Raw genomic sequence first — 12,768 nt, forward strand, 5'->3', positions numbered from 1 at the left:
TGCAAATTGGCGATGGTGCGGAAGTAAAAATACAAGATCCCAAAGTAAAGAAAAAAAATAAGATGAAGATGAAATTGAAACAGGCAAAAAAAAAAACACATATAGGAAAGTGATGATGCGAAACTTAAAATTTACGATTCGCTAGAGAAGATGCTACTTGGGGAAGGGGGGAGGGGGAGAAAAAAATTGAAGAAACATAGTCAAAAGTAAAGTAGATAGCAAGGAGAAACAACAAATACTACTCTTCACTTACTCACTCGATTTCTTGTAAATCTAATGAACTTGATATGAGTGGAAAATGTGGGTTGCTAAACTCTTGGTCTTTAGTTTGTGGATCACTACGAGCTAGACTGTGCTCAACAAAATGCTTCAGCAACTACTACGGCTGCCAATACTACTTCAAGCATCTGGCTGCGTCATTGAGCTACACTGCAACAAGGCTGGATCGTACACATCCAAACATGAATGGTCAAGTCAAATCGATGGCGGGTGCGGAAAGGGCACAGTATAAAGTCAAAAGAGATTGTCAACTGAAAACTGGTGGGGAAGCAACACTTGTTCTGAAGTATAGACACATTTCAGCATATCTATACCCACTTAATTTACTGCCGCGAGAGCTACAGTGTATATCCCAAGGATTGCATAACCAAATATTACCAAGCACACAACATTCTAATCATCATGGGTGGCAAGTAAATCAGGAAACAGAAAGGCTACGACGGCACGGGAAACATATTTTTCAATATTACGTGCTCCATCATCTAAAAGTTTTCCGCACACTAAGTTACCTTTCAAACTCCGAGCTCGAAATCTTAAACGATGTAGAAACTTTACTTGGACACGAAATTATTGAAGAATTTATGAGACTCAACTCATTATCACAAGACGTTGAAATACAATCCAGGTTTCTAAAGAATGAGTTTATTGAAAAAGAATTATTTTTGCAAAAAAAACAAAAGATTTTGAAAGCCACCACCATAGGAAGTTTTTACACAATGGTTGGAATCGTGCACATCAACCATAATGCCGGATACAAGGAATTTATGGACAAGATGATGAGTGGAAGCAGGGGCTTTATAGAAATATTGAAGAACCAAAACTAAAAATTATGTAAATAGATAGAGGTGAGATGTGTGTATGTTTATAATAGGACCAATCGTTAGCATAAGAACAGCCACAGCAGCAGCAGCAACAACAACAACAGCAGCAGTTATTATTACTATCACCGACACAGTAGAAAAGATGCAACAAGTTATATAACCGACGACTGTAATGCTCTACAAATATAAGGATGCACAGAAAACTATATCCCGCTTAATCTTCTCTTGAGCCTCGGCCATCTTTAAATGCAATTTGGAGTCACCAATAATCAATGCTGCATTCTTCACTTCTCTGCAGATTTCGTCTAACCTGGTAATAACTCGAACAATGGTTCCCTCTGCTTCAACACTCATTTGCATAATCTCATTGAAACTTAGTCCATTTGCCCATTCGTAAACAACATTAACCAATGCAAACCGCTTGCTCTCTACAAAATCTTCCTCCTCAGAAGTGAGCAACACTCTTTTTTCTATAAACACCTTAAGAAGTTGATCAGCAATCTTGAGAATCTTGGACTTGCCCTCCTCTAATCTTGGTGTGATTAAAGGAGGCTCTTCCTCTCGTGTGCGCCCTTCATAGACAAAACATGAGAGCAATGCGACAATCTCTGCGGGCTCAAAGTCTCCAAGGAAATTGTCAAGAACAAGCTCAGTTAAGATTAATTCCCATCCGGAGTTGATTTCGCAAGCAACCCGTCCTTTCAAAACAACATTGTGTTGTGGATCAATAAATCCAAGGGTCATCAAAACATCAAGTCTTTGCTCATAGTCGGGTAAAAGGTCCAAATTCTCATCCGATATCAACCTTTGAAGACCTTCAATCTCTTTATTGATAAGGTACCGCTTTCTATACTCGTTATAATGCTGCTTAAAGTCAGGACAAGTAAAAGCATGTAAATCATTTATATCGGTCAAGATGGAATCCTTTTGAACACAAAGATCATGCAAAGTAAGCTGTTTAGTATGTTTGAATGCTGATTCTTCGAAATGGTTTTGAAGCCTCGAAATTATTCCTATTTGATTACCAGCCTCCTTTACTGCCTCCTGCTTGTTATCCAAAACTTCAAACATAGGAGTTTTCAAAGAGTAACGACCAATAAATATAACATGCTCATAAGGCACCGTGACTGCTTTAAGACCTTCATTGTATCTAATCTTGGGAAAAACTCTTTGCAAGTAACCTGGAATGGGGACATACGGCAACTTGAATTTTTCTGCTGCTGCCTCGTACTCCTTACCATGGTTGAATGTTAGCAACAAAATGCTATCGGTCGCGCTATCCGACTTCATAACAAACCCTACTCGCGTTATATCGCTCTTGTCTCTAAAACAAACCAATCTTCCGGTTTTCAATAGTTGGGTCTTCAAAATAGGCGACTTGTGAATATCCACCACACACTGGCCATATGTATTTTCATACTCAAACAATAGTTGGCAAGTTTCCTCTACTCCTTGCAATTGGCACTTCAGACATTGCTGAAGCTCAGTATCCTTGAGTTGACCTAACAAATAGTCATAACGCCTTTGATTCTCAGGTAACAAGACCTGAGACGAGTTTTCACTAAATGAATGCTTAATCATTTCTTCCACTTTCAATGCTTCTATCCTCAACAAGTTCAAAATCATATTGTAGGTAAGTCTAAATTGCGACAGCAACTTTGTTGGTGCACCTAATGCAACTTCCTTGAAATCAGTTGGTGACAATGGGTCGTTGTAAGCCATAATAATAACAGTACCTGTTTTATCGAGCCCTCTTCTACCTGCACGACCCGACATTTGAGTGAATTCACCTGGAAGCAAGTTTCTAAAGCTTCTACCATCGTGTTTTCTGGTAGAGCTGAAAACAACTGTTCTGGTTGGCAAGTTCAAACCCATAGCAAATGTTTCAGTTGCAAACAAGACTTTTACCAATGTTTTTGCAAATAAGATTTCAATACATTCCTTAACAATTGGAAGCAAACCACCGTGATGAACTGCTATACCACGACTAAGCATATCACGAATTTTCATGATCTGAGGTAATTCACGATCTTCTTTTTTAAGTCTACTGACAGCTCTATCAATGAACATATGGATCTCGGATTTCTCCCTCGAGTTACAAAAATCAATACCTCGAAGCGAATCTGCATACTCTTCACATTTCTTCTTGGAGAATACGAAAATGACGGCAGGTAAAAGCGAATTCAGCTTTAAGTAGTGCACGAGATCTGGCCAAGTGTTCTTATTTGGTCCATCGTTTCCTTGACGGCGTGGTCCGGAAAAATTACCTCGATTGCTTGCAAGCACCCCTCCTCTCTGTCCTCCACCTCGACTTCCACCTCGACTTCCACCACGATTTCCACCACGTGCTGTTCCTCCTGGTCCACCTCGACTTCCCAGCCCCATGCTAGTTGAAGGTAGTTCCTTCTTGGCCTTTCCAGCTTCCAATACATCTTTGTGTGCTTTAAACTCGTTCTCCAAAAACCTTCGGTTCGCATCAACGACTTTGAAAAGCTTATTCTTGGCTGACACGTATATCTCAAGCGGCACAGGTCTCTTTGGAGTCGAAATAACATAAATATCTTTTTGTTTCGTTCGACCGACCCAGTTGGCAAACTCAAAAGTGTTGGGCACAGTTGCAGAAAGCAAGATGTACTTGACATGATCGGGCAACATAATAATTACTTCTTCCCAAACAACACCACGATCTATGTCATTGACATAATGAACTTCGTCAAAGATGACAAACTCCACATCTCTGATCAAGTCGGCGCCTCTGTACAACATGGACCTTAAGATTTCTGTAGTCATAATCAAACAATTTGCATCAGGATTGATCTGGACATCACCTGTGATTAATCCAACATCAACATCTTTAAACGTCTCCTTGAAGTCTCTGAATTTTTGATTCGACAACGCTTTAATTGGCGAGGTATAGATACACTTTGTCATGTTTCGTTTTGCCATTGCAATGGCGTATTCAGCCACCACAGTTTTACCAGCAGAAGTATGCGCAGCAACAAAAACAGAGTCACCTTGTTCCAAATGGAAAACTGCCTCCTTTTGGAAAACATCGAGCTCAAATGGCCATGTCCGTGCCATATTAGGTACAAGTTCATGGAAATCCTCCAACTTGTGATCGAGGTCCACCACGTGAGCCCAAGTTCGTTTGTCTGAAACTTTCTTCTTTTCAAGTCCAAAAGTAGAGAAATCAAAAGGAACAAGCCCCTCGACTTCGTCAGCATTGAATGGAACCTTAGCCGTGGATTCAGACGACTCTGGCACCTGTACATCCGGTTTTGCAAACGTACGTGTCTGGAGGGTACCATCCGAAAGATCATCCACTTCTGAGCCATCCACTTCACTAGAATCCATATTGAACAAAACCAGCGATTTATCACCATCGTTTTTTTCACCATTTAAACCAGACTTTGAACTTAAGTTCACTCCTCTGCTAAATCCGGGAGGTATGTCAAATAAACCGTACTCGCTGCGATGAAGATTCAGTGTTGAGTCTTTAATCTCCCGATCTTGCGAAGCCTGCTGTATCAATCCGCCCGGTTGAAATGGAAGAAACCCCGTTTCTCCTCGCAAGCTCTGACTCTTGGATGTATAGTCCCTGTTCACGCTCAAAGATGTTGAAGCAGAAAAATTGGTCTCCTTCAAGTCTACTTCCTCTTGGTACCCAGATATCTGTCCATCTATCCCTGTTCTCTTGAACCTGTACTTGGTGCGATTGAGACTCGTGGGATTAGTGACCAATCGATCGACAATTTCACTCTTGTCGTTATCCACTGATTCATCTCCTGCCAGTAAAAGGTTGAGTAGTTCCCAATTAAGCTCTGTTGTTGGAGTCAAAAAATCGTCAACAATCTTTGCATTTCTCTCTGCCTCATTTACGTGATTAATGTCATTGACAATATTGGTATATGGATCTACACCCAATACGCCATCGGTTCCAGGCTCAATCTCCAGTATAATCATATTTCAAATGCAGCGGTGGATTTTCCAATGATTTCACAACAGTTGGAATGATTATATCTTTTTGAAATTTTTCTATTCCCTATGTTCTTTGAATTACCGTTTGATTAATGTCATTTGAGGGGGGGTGGTATCCTAAAATTAAAAGCAAGTTTGCAACTGTTGCGAGAAAATTACAAACGATTGCACAGGTCGTGCGCAAGTTTTCCACAAGACTAGCGGAAAAAGGAAGACTCCACACCACCATCGAACGAGCAGCGATTAGAACACAAGCTTTATCCAAGTACATACAAATATATATACCGTTTGCTTTCTTATTCTCTCTTTTTTTTGTTTTTAAGAGGATAAATAGTTTATGCTGAAACAAGAAAACATATAGTTTTCACATCACAAATTAACATATTCATTTGGCATTTGGCTTCCCTCCAATAGAAATTGTTTGAATAGCTAAATAAATTAAGGCGAAAATCAATCAAAAAGAAAGGAGAAGAAAACAAAGACGAAAACGAAGAAGAACATCAAAAAGAACAACCCTATTCCCGGCCATGTCTCTCTGCAAAATAAGATTGCAAGAGGAAAGAAAACAGTGGAGGAAAGATCATCCTTTTGGTTTCTTTGCTAAACCAGTTAAAGGAGCCGATGGCTCATTGGACCTAACGTTATGGAGCGCCGGTATACCTGGTAAAGCAGGAACAATTTGGGAGGGTGGCGTCTATCCGATCAAGCTAGAATTTTCAGAAGAATACCCTTCCAAGCCACCTAGGGTCAGATTTCCAAGCGGCTTTTACCATCCCAACGTGTATCCCAGTGGCACTGTGTGTTTGAGTATATTGAACGAAGAGCAGGATTGGAAACCGGCAATTACTATGAAGCAGCTTTTATTGGGTGTACAGGAATTGCTAGATACACCGAACCCAGAATCACCAGCCCAAGAACCAGCTTGGAAAGCGTTTAGTAATGATCGGCAGTCATATATAAAGAAAGTGAAGGAGCAAGCAAGAAAGTATACAACTATGGATTAACCCATTGGTGTTACAGTGGTCGTAGAGGCGGAGAACTTACCGATAGCATTAGCAGTTAAAGGGAATATGTAATATTATCAAGTCTAGGTATAGCAATAAATACAATGTGTTTTTTTTTTCATTTTTCATTTTTCATTTTTCATTTTTCATTTTTCATTTTTCATTTTTCATTTTTCATTTTTCATTTTTCATTTTTCATTTTTCATTTTTCATTTTTCATTTTTCATTTTTCATTTTTCATTTTTCATTTTTATTTCCTTTTTCCTTTTTCCTTTTTTATCTTTTTCCAATTCATTCTTTATTCTTCATATTTTAATTTTTTCAAATTTTTCATTTATACTCTTGACATTTTGAGTGGTCGGTTAGTCATTTTATTCCTTTTTCCTTTTTCTTCTCTCCTTGTTTTTTTTTCTTTCTTTTCTTTTTATTCACTTTCCAGTCATTATATTTACCATATAGACTAAGCAGAGCTGCTATTCTTGATCAAATCTCTGCTTTTAAACACATTTTCACTGGACTTTGACTCACCAAGTTGGGAGGTTCCTTTTTCTTTATAGGTGCTAACTGCAGGGATATCTGCCTTGATCCTGCTCACCAATGTTGAGTATGCTCTGGGCTCTAGCTTGATCAATGTATGCAAGGGTATTGACATCCAAGGACTTTCTTCTTGAGGCACATTCATGAAATAAGCATACAAACAACGTAACACGGCTTGGTGGGTTATAATAAGAATATTTTCCTGTCTTTCCAATTCCATAATGATTGGTTCTAGCCTAATAACAATATCTCTGTATGACTCTCCCCCACGATACCTATACTCATACTTATCGTCATCTCTGGCTTTGAAGTCTTCGGGGTAGTTGACTTCAATCTCCTCGTAAGTCATTCCGTCGCATTCACCAGCATCTAATTCATCCAATGCTTTCCATTGCAATTTCTTATACGGTAAGAAAGATGCCGTTTGTTGTGTACGCTTGAGAGTTGAGGTCCATACTGTAAGGTTTGTATGCTGGAGGTCTTCACCAAGAGACTTGAGCACCAACTCGGGAAGCTTCTTTGCATACTTCCACCCGCGCTCGGACAAGTTGGCATCGCCGCCAATCTGGCCTGTCAAATTGAACTCTGATTCACCATGTCTTGAAAGCCATATACTTCGAGGCTTTATGTGCAAGTTCATGACGTAGTAGACAATTCTACTTTCCAAGTACGTCTCAATACGGTTCAAGATTATTTGCGCATTAACATTGACCAATTTGATGAATGACAAATTGGCATCCTTGACAGAGTCCATGGTCTCGTATACCGTTTCGTAAAGTTCAATTCGTTTCAAAAAGTCTTTAGTGGCAAACTCGCTTGATTTTTCAACATAATCAGGAGAAGTAGTCTTTACATCTGCGATGTTTTGGAGGATCAATTCTTTATCGTCACACCAGCTCTCTAAAAACATTGGCTCGATGTGGTTTTCACGACAAAGACGCAAAATCATATCTCTTCTCTTGCGAGTCGAATTCGTAGCATCTAGAATACCAACAACTCCATTCTCTTCCAGGAACCATTTCATCATGTCGATGATAGCAGTATCAATCGCTTGCTTTCGGTAGTTTAATCCCTCTGGGTTTTGAGGGTCAAAAAAATCAGCATTAATGACAGTATCCTTGGCCACTTCTCTTCTATATGATCCAACGTTGAAACACTTGGATTTGATCGACAACCATGACAAGTAGCGCACAATCTTTTGCGAGATAAGCGATTTTCCACGTGCCGGTAGCCCAACCATTACCACACAGACTCTGACATTTTCGACATGCGATATAGAATAAACCGGCATATTATATTGAGAAGATGACTTGAACTAGCTTAGAGTTGGAAACGATTAGTAGTGTTTTCCTTATATATATATTACTATGTTGATTGAGCCGTAAAAAAACAGTAAAGTGTAGTGGCTTGTATATTTGTCCGTTTATATGTTTGCAACTATGTTTATTTGTTTTCGTATGATGTGTCACGATATTATATGAAACGTCAAGCAGAGTTCAATCAAATAAAGTTGAGTTGAGTCGTAAATGTGTGTATATATTTGTATGTTTGTGTGTTTGTGTGTGTGTGTATGAAGAAGGAAGAAGGAGGGATTACCAAGAGATAATGTATTTTTTATTTGAATCGACTTGCCTTGATTTGAAATGTATGTTGAAGTACAAGCTGTGCCTAAATCGGTGTGCGTGAGTAAGTGGGTGTGTGAGTGGGTAAGTGGGTGAGTGAGTGAGTGAGTGAGTGTGTGTGGGGTCGATGAAAAGTTTTGTTATGATGTACTTATCTATGCTTGATAGATATATATTCAGTAATTGTTGATATATGTATTTATCTAAGTAAACACTTGATGTACTTTAGTAATGTTGGTGGGGACTATAAAGGAATATAGGAGGTTATGGAAGATTACGGAATATATTTGGTAAGTTAAGCAATCTCCAGATTTTAGATCGTTTCCAGAAAAGCTCCTCCTTGGTCTTTTGAGCTTTTGATTTGTACTTCATTTTATTTTTATTTTTATTTTTATTTTTATTTTTTTTATTTTTTTTATCTTTCATTTTTAGTTTTTTAATTTTTTACTTAATTTTTTTTGCTTTGGTTCACACACGGCACAAGACTAGACAGGTTATTAATAGTCTAGGTTTTATAATCTCACTCTAATCAAGCACCCAAAAGAAAAGTAGGATAACCTCAGCAACTAGCGACAATAGCATGAAACGAATAGGGAGGTTTTCCAAATCACAGGGCGAACGTGATGGCGAAGGTGAGAATCAGGATGTGAGCCGCAAGAGCTTAGAAAACAAAGGACTCCAGCCAAGTAGAAGCAATCACTCGGGAGAGTCTCAAGATTCACTTCGGGAGCTCAGACCGATCTTTGGAGGTCAAAATGCGACAACAACTGCAGCAGCAGCAGCAACAGCAGCAGCAACAGCAACAGCGATTGGAATGGGAATGGGGATGGGGATGTACGATAGCTCTTTGAATTTGAATCCAAGTATTCTGAATGCACCTTTGGAAAGTGTTTTACAAACTAGTCAAGCATCTGCACTGAAGGGTGGAAACTCACTTTTTTCGAGCAAACAATCATTCTCCACTAAGCAATCATCGTATCAGAATAGTGCTCCACATAGCAAGAAAAGCTTTGGCGATTTCGGCCAAGCTTTGCAGACATTGAACATAGTTGAAGGATCAACGGCATCAAAGGAAAAGGATGAAGGGTACTCAGTTGTTGATGAGTTACGCCAGCTCAGCCAGGATCTTGCATATATTATGCACCAGTTGAACAACTCATCAGTGAACTTGTCGACTGCAGTGATGAACCTGATAGATTGCTTTAAAAGTTTTTCAACAAGCTATCGTGCGGTGCCAACGATATCTGCCGCAACAAAAGAAAAGAGAACAAGAACTGTAGGTGATGCTGAAACTGAAATCGAAACAGAAACTATATCTAAAAATGAAAATAAAAATAAAAATGAAAATGAAAATGAAAATGAGTTCCAGACTGAAGTGATGGCATACAACAATTTGGATTTGAGGAAGATCATCAAGATCTACCTCCAGTATCATGATGATCTTTTGCAAAATGAAGTATACATCAAGCTCAAACTATTGTTGATGAAGCACTTTAATGATTTTGCATCAAAATTTGACGACGAAGCGAAGTCTTCAACAGTACTCATCAAACCAAGATATTATGCCGTTGGTTCAGGGGATCACGGCCCATTTCCTGGAGAAGATTCGGTTGCAACTATTATGGATAGAATAGCCCAAGTCAACTTGGCATCAAAGGACCAGAATGGTTCATTTATTGCGCCAGTGCTCAGGGGAGTCACCTCCAAATTGCGCATTTTGTGTTTATACTTTGGTCTCCCTGATCCACAAGAAAACCATCAGAAAGTCATTAGCGGAATCAGTGAGTTATACGACGACATACACGTTGTTATTGCTAAAAACCGTATAGAACTTGCATCTGCATCAGTGGAAACATCTATTAAGCTGAACAATGTACCACCAGTACAAAAGATCCAACACCATCAACATAGCCAGAAGGGCTATGACCAACATTTATCACATTCACATAAGCAGCAGCAGCACCACCACCAGCAGCAACAGCAGCAACAGCAACAGGGTTTCCCAGTTCAAAAATTCAAACTTCCATTTAGAGTGCCAGTGGATCCTCTTCAGCCACCGATGTCAATGTCAATGTCGACTGAAAATTCGCTCAAAACATCAGGCACTGTAGGTGGATATATATACCCCAAGATAGATATCAAGAAACAACCAAATCTCAAGAGTTATGCGGCCTCAAAGTTTGCATTGTCGTGTGGCCATGTTTGCCTTGATCCACATAGTCCATCAACCTATCCAAATATTGCTGTGCCCTCGGCAGCGTTAATAGGGATGTACAAGCAGGCCTTGTTGGCACAATACGAAAGAGTGAAGGGGTCTATGAAGGACACGGAGGTGGCATACAAAGCGGTTCTTGGTGAGTTGGAGGAGATGTTTCCATCTAAGAATGTTAAAGTAAACATGGACAATATACAAGAACGGGAACTTGGTAGAAACTTGCCTAGACATAAATTTGGCCAGATTATATGGGGTGAAAGAACCTTGATAGAGGTACTGCAAACACCAAACGCGGTGAGCGGGCTCACCGAACGCAAATTGTCCGACTTGGCAATTATTAAAGTCAATAAGCATATGAAATGCTCAGCAAACTATTTGGGCGATGACGTGCTGTTCAATGAGTACGATCCTAGCTTGATCTTTGAAAACCTTTATGTTCGTAAAGTGCTTAACTTGAAGCGATACGAGCCCAAACCTATCAACGAAGCTGTGAAGGATATTGATTCACAAGTGTCTTCTTTTGAGGAAACTGAAAACTTGCATGGCCTTGAAGTTTTCAAATACGGATCGACAACGAAATACACAAGAGGTAATTTGAATGGCATCAAACTCGTTTACTGGCTAGACGGTGAGATGCATTCGCTGGAGTTTATAGTCAATTCTAGCGACATGACGTCGGTATTTGCCAGTGGAGGTGATAGCGGAAGCTGGATTATGAGTAAGTTGCAGGACATTAATCCTAACGAGCAAGGATTGGGTGTCTTGGGGATGTTGCATTCGTATGACGGAGAGTTTAAGCAGTTTGGCTTGTTCACGCCAATGTGCGAGATTCTATCACGGTTGAAAGAGGTGACAAACATCGAATGGGGCATCGTGGGAGCACAAGACTACAAAGGCGAAGGCAGAGACGGTGAGGGAGACGAGAATGAAGACGAATACTTTGTTAATGCCGGTGGTGAGAGAAGTAATGAGTATGACAGTGACGTTGAATAGGTGTTTGGTTGAATATAGGTTTCTGTATTTTAAAGTATAGTTCAGCTCTAGTTTTTAAGTGTTTAAAGTATTTGAAATATCACGAGTGTGTGTGTGTGTGTTTTTCATATCTTTGAATGCTTTAGTTCCCTTGATTCTGTCGCATGTATTTCCTTTCCTCTCTCTCTCTATATATATATATATGCATTCTTTTGGTTGTTTACTTTTCACTGTTTCGTATTTCACATATCAATCTCATCCAGCAGACAAATTTGACTTTGCACTTGAAAAAAACACAAAGCGCGGTGTCACACACTGCGAACTTAACCTATTGCAATAGTATACTCAGGCTAACCCAAGAGAAATCAATTTTCAATTCAAACTACAAAACGGTATAAGCAACAGCAGAAAAAGCACCAGCAATATAAATAGACTTTATCATGTCAGCACGTGGAGGCAAAATTGTTATTGCTAGTGTGGCAGTAGTAGCGTCGTGGTTTTTTGGAGTAAATTTTTGGAAGCCTCTAGTCATGTATGTATATCAAACTAGCACACGCCAAGGGAGTGATACTCAAGAGAATACTAACAAGATTATCGTAAAGTGAGCAGTTACACAAGGATGGCAATCTACGTGACGATGTTGCCTATGTCAAGACAACGGATGAGATGGACTCATGGACAGATTTGAGAAACAAATGGAAGGCATTTGTCGATCCCCAGCACAACTTTTCGGAGGCCGACAAGCAAAGTTTGGAGAAATTGAAGGAACATTTGCAAGAAAATAAGCCTACTGAAAAGACCGACAAGTAATCAACAAGAGACTTTTCAGGTACATTTAAATCCACTTGACGGATTATAAGGAGTCATGATGGTCAGGTATTTGGTGTTGTCCCGATTGCTAGTGTGATACCCCACCCCTTTTCATAGCCTTATGCCATTTTACTTTTCAAGACTGGTATTGAAGTTTGATTTATTTTGTTGTTGGTGTGAACTCCTCCTTTTCTGCTTTCTTTTCTATTTTTTTTTTGTTTTTGGACAATTTCAATCAAGATTTGCTTGGAAGATATTACCGTTTAATAGACTTTGGGGGATCATCACCTCAGTATATCGGTGTGATTGGGGTCTGTTTGTTCTTTTTTTCTTTTTTAGAAAAGAATTGTTCTGCCTTTTTGTATATAGATTATTGGCCCAATAAACAAATACACAAATCGCCACTATGGTTTTTGATCTTCCTGGAGATATAATAGCAAACATTACTTTAAAAAAAGACTTTCTATAACACTGTGAATAGGGGCAAAAAATATAAGAAAGAAACATAGAAAAAGGGTTGCAAGCTAAAT

The 12,768-nt window shown here is 39.3% G+C and overlaps 6 protein-coding genes across 6 annotated transcripts; 4 read left to right on the plus strand and 2 right to left on the minus strand. All coding sequences in view use genetic code 12, as the record gives it.

The window, feature by feature from the left end:
* Window positions 1–461: 461 nt before the first annotated feature.
* PVL30_002598 (uncharacterized protein) lies at window positions 462–1,103 on the plus strand (the record flags this gene model as incomplete). The annotated part of the gene is made up of 1 exon (XM_001525129.2): window positions 462–1,103. The coding sequence occupies one exon, from the start codon at window positions 462–464 to the stop codon at window positions 1,101–1,103; it is 642 nt and encodes a 213-aa protein (XP_001525179.2).
* Window positions 1,104–1,277: 174 nt separating this feature from the next.
* SKI2 (Antiviral helicase ski2) lies at window positions 1,278–5,063 on the minus strand (the record flags this gene model as incomplete). Its single annotated transcript, XM_001525130.2, has 1 exon — window positions 1,278–5,063. The coding sequence occupies one exon, from the start codon at window positions 5,061–5,063 to the stop codon at window positions 1,278–1,280; it is 3,786 nt and encodes a 1,261-aa protein (XP_001525180.2).
* A 542-nt stretch (window positions 5,064–5,605) lies between these two features.
* On the plus strand, window positions 5,606–6,082 carry UBC9 (E2 SUMO-conjugating protein ubc9; the record flags this gene model as incomplete). The annotated part of the gene is made up of 1 exon (XM_001525131.1): window positions 5,606–6,082. The coding sequence occupies one exon, from the start codon at window positions 5,606–5,608 to the stop codon at window positions 6,080–6,082; it is 477 nt and encodes a 158-aa protein (XP_001525181.1).
* A 460-nt stretch (window positions 6,083–6,542) lies between these two features.
* On the minus strand, window positions 6,543–7,910 carry FBP26 (Fructose-2,6-bisphosphatase; the record flags this gene model as incomplete). The annotated part of the gene is made up of 1 exon (XM_001525132.2): window positions 6,543–7,910. One exon carries the CDS (start codon window positions 7,908–7,910, stop codon window positions 6,543–6,545), a length of 1,368 nt encoding a protein of 455 aa, XP_001525182.2.
* A 911-nt stretch (window positions 7,911–8,821) lies between these two features.
* On the plus strand, window positions 8,822–11,449 carry SSY5 (SPS-sensor serine protease component ssy5; the record flags this gene model as incomplete). The annotated part of the gene is made up of 1 exon (XM_001525133.1): window positions 8,822–11,449. The coding sequence occupies one exon, from the start codon at window positions 8,822–8,824 to the stop codon at window positions 11,447–11,449; it is 2,628 nt and encodes an 875-aa protein (XP_001525183.2).
* Window positions 11,450–11,868: 419 nt separating this feature from the next.
* On the plus strand, window positions 11,869–12,238 carry PVL30_002603 (uncharacterized protein; the record flags this gene model as incomplete). The annotated part of the gene is made up of 2 exons (XM_061119397.1): window positions 11,869–11,960; window positions 12,031–12,238. 2 exons carry the CDS (start codon window positions 11,869–11,871, stop codon window positions 12,236–12,238), a joined length of 300 nt encoding a protein of 99 aa, XP_060975380.1.
* Between the last annotated feature and the right edge of the window lie 530 nt (window positions 12,239–12,768).

This window comes from Lodderomyces elongisporus, chromosome 3 (genome assembly GCF_030384665.1).
Source record: "Lodderomyces elongisporus chromosome 3, complete sequence".
Classification (NCBI taxonomy): domain Eukaryota; kingdom Fungi; phylum Ascomycota; class Pichiomycetes; order Serinales; family Debaryomycetaceae; genus Lodderomyces; species Lodderomyces elongisporus.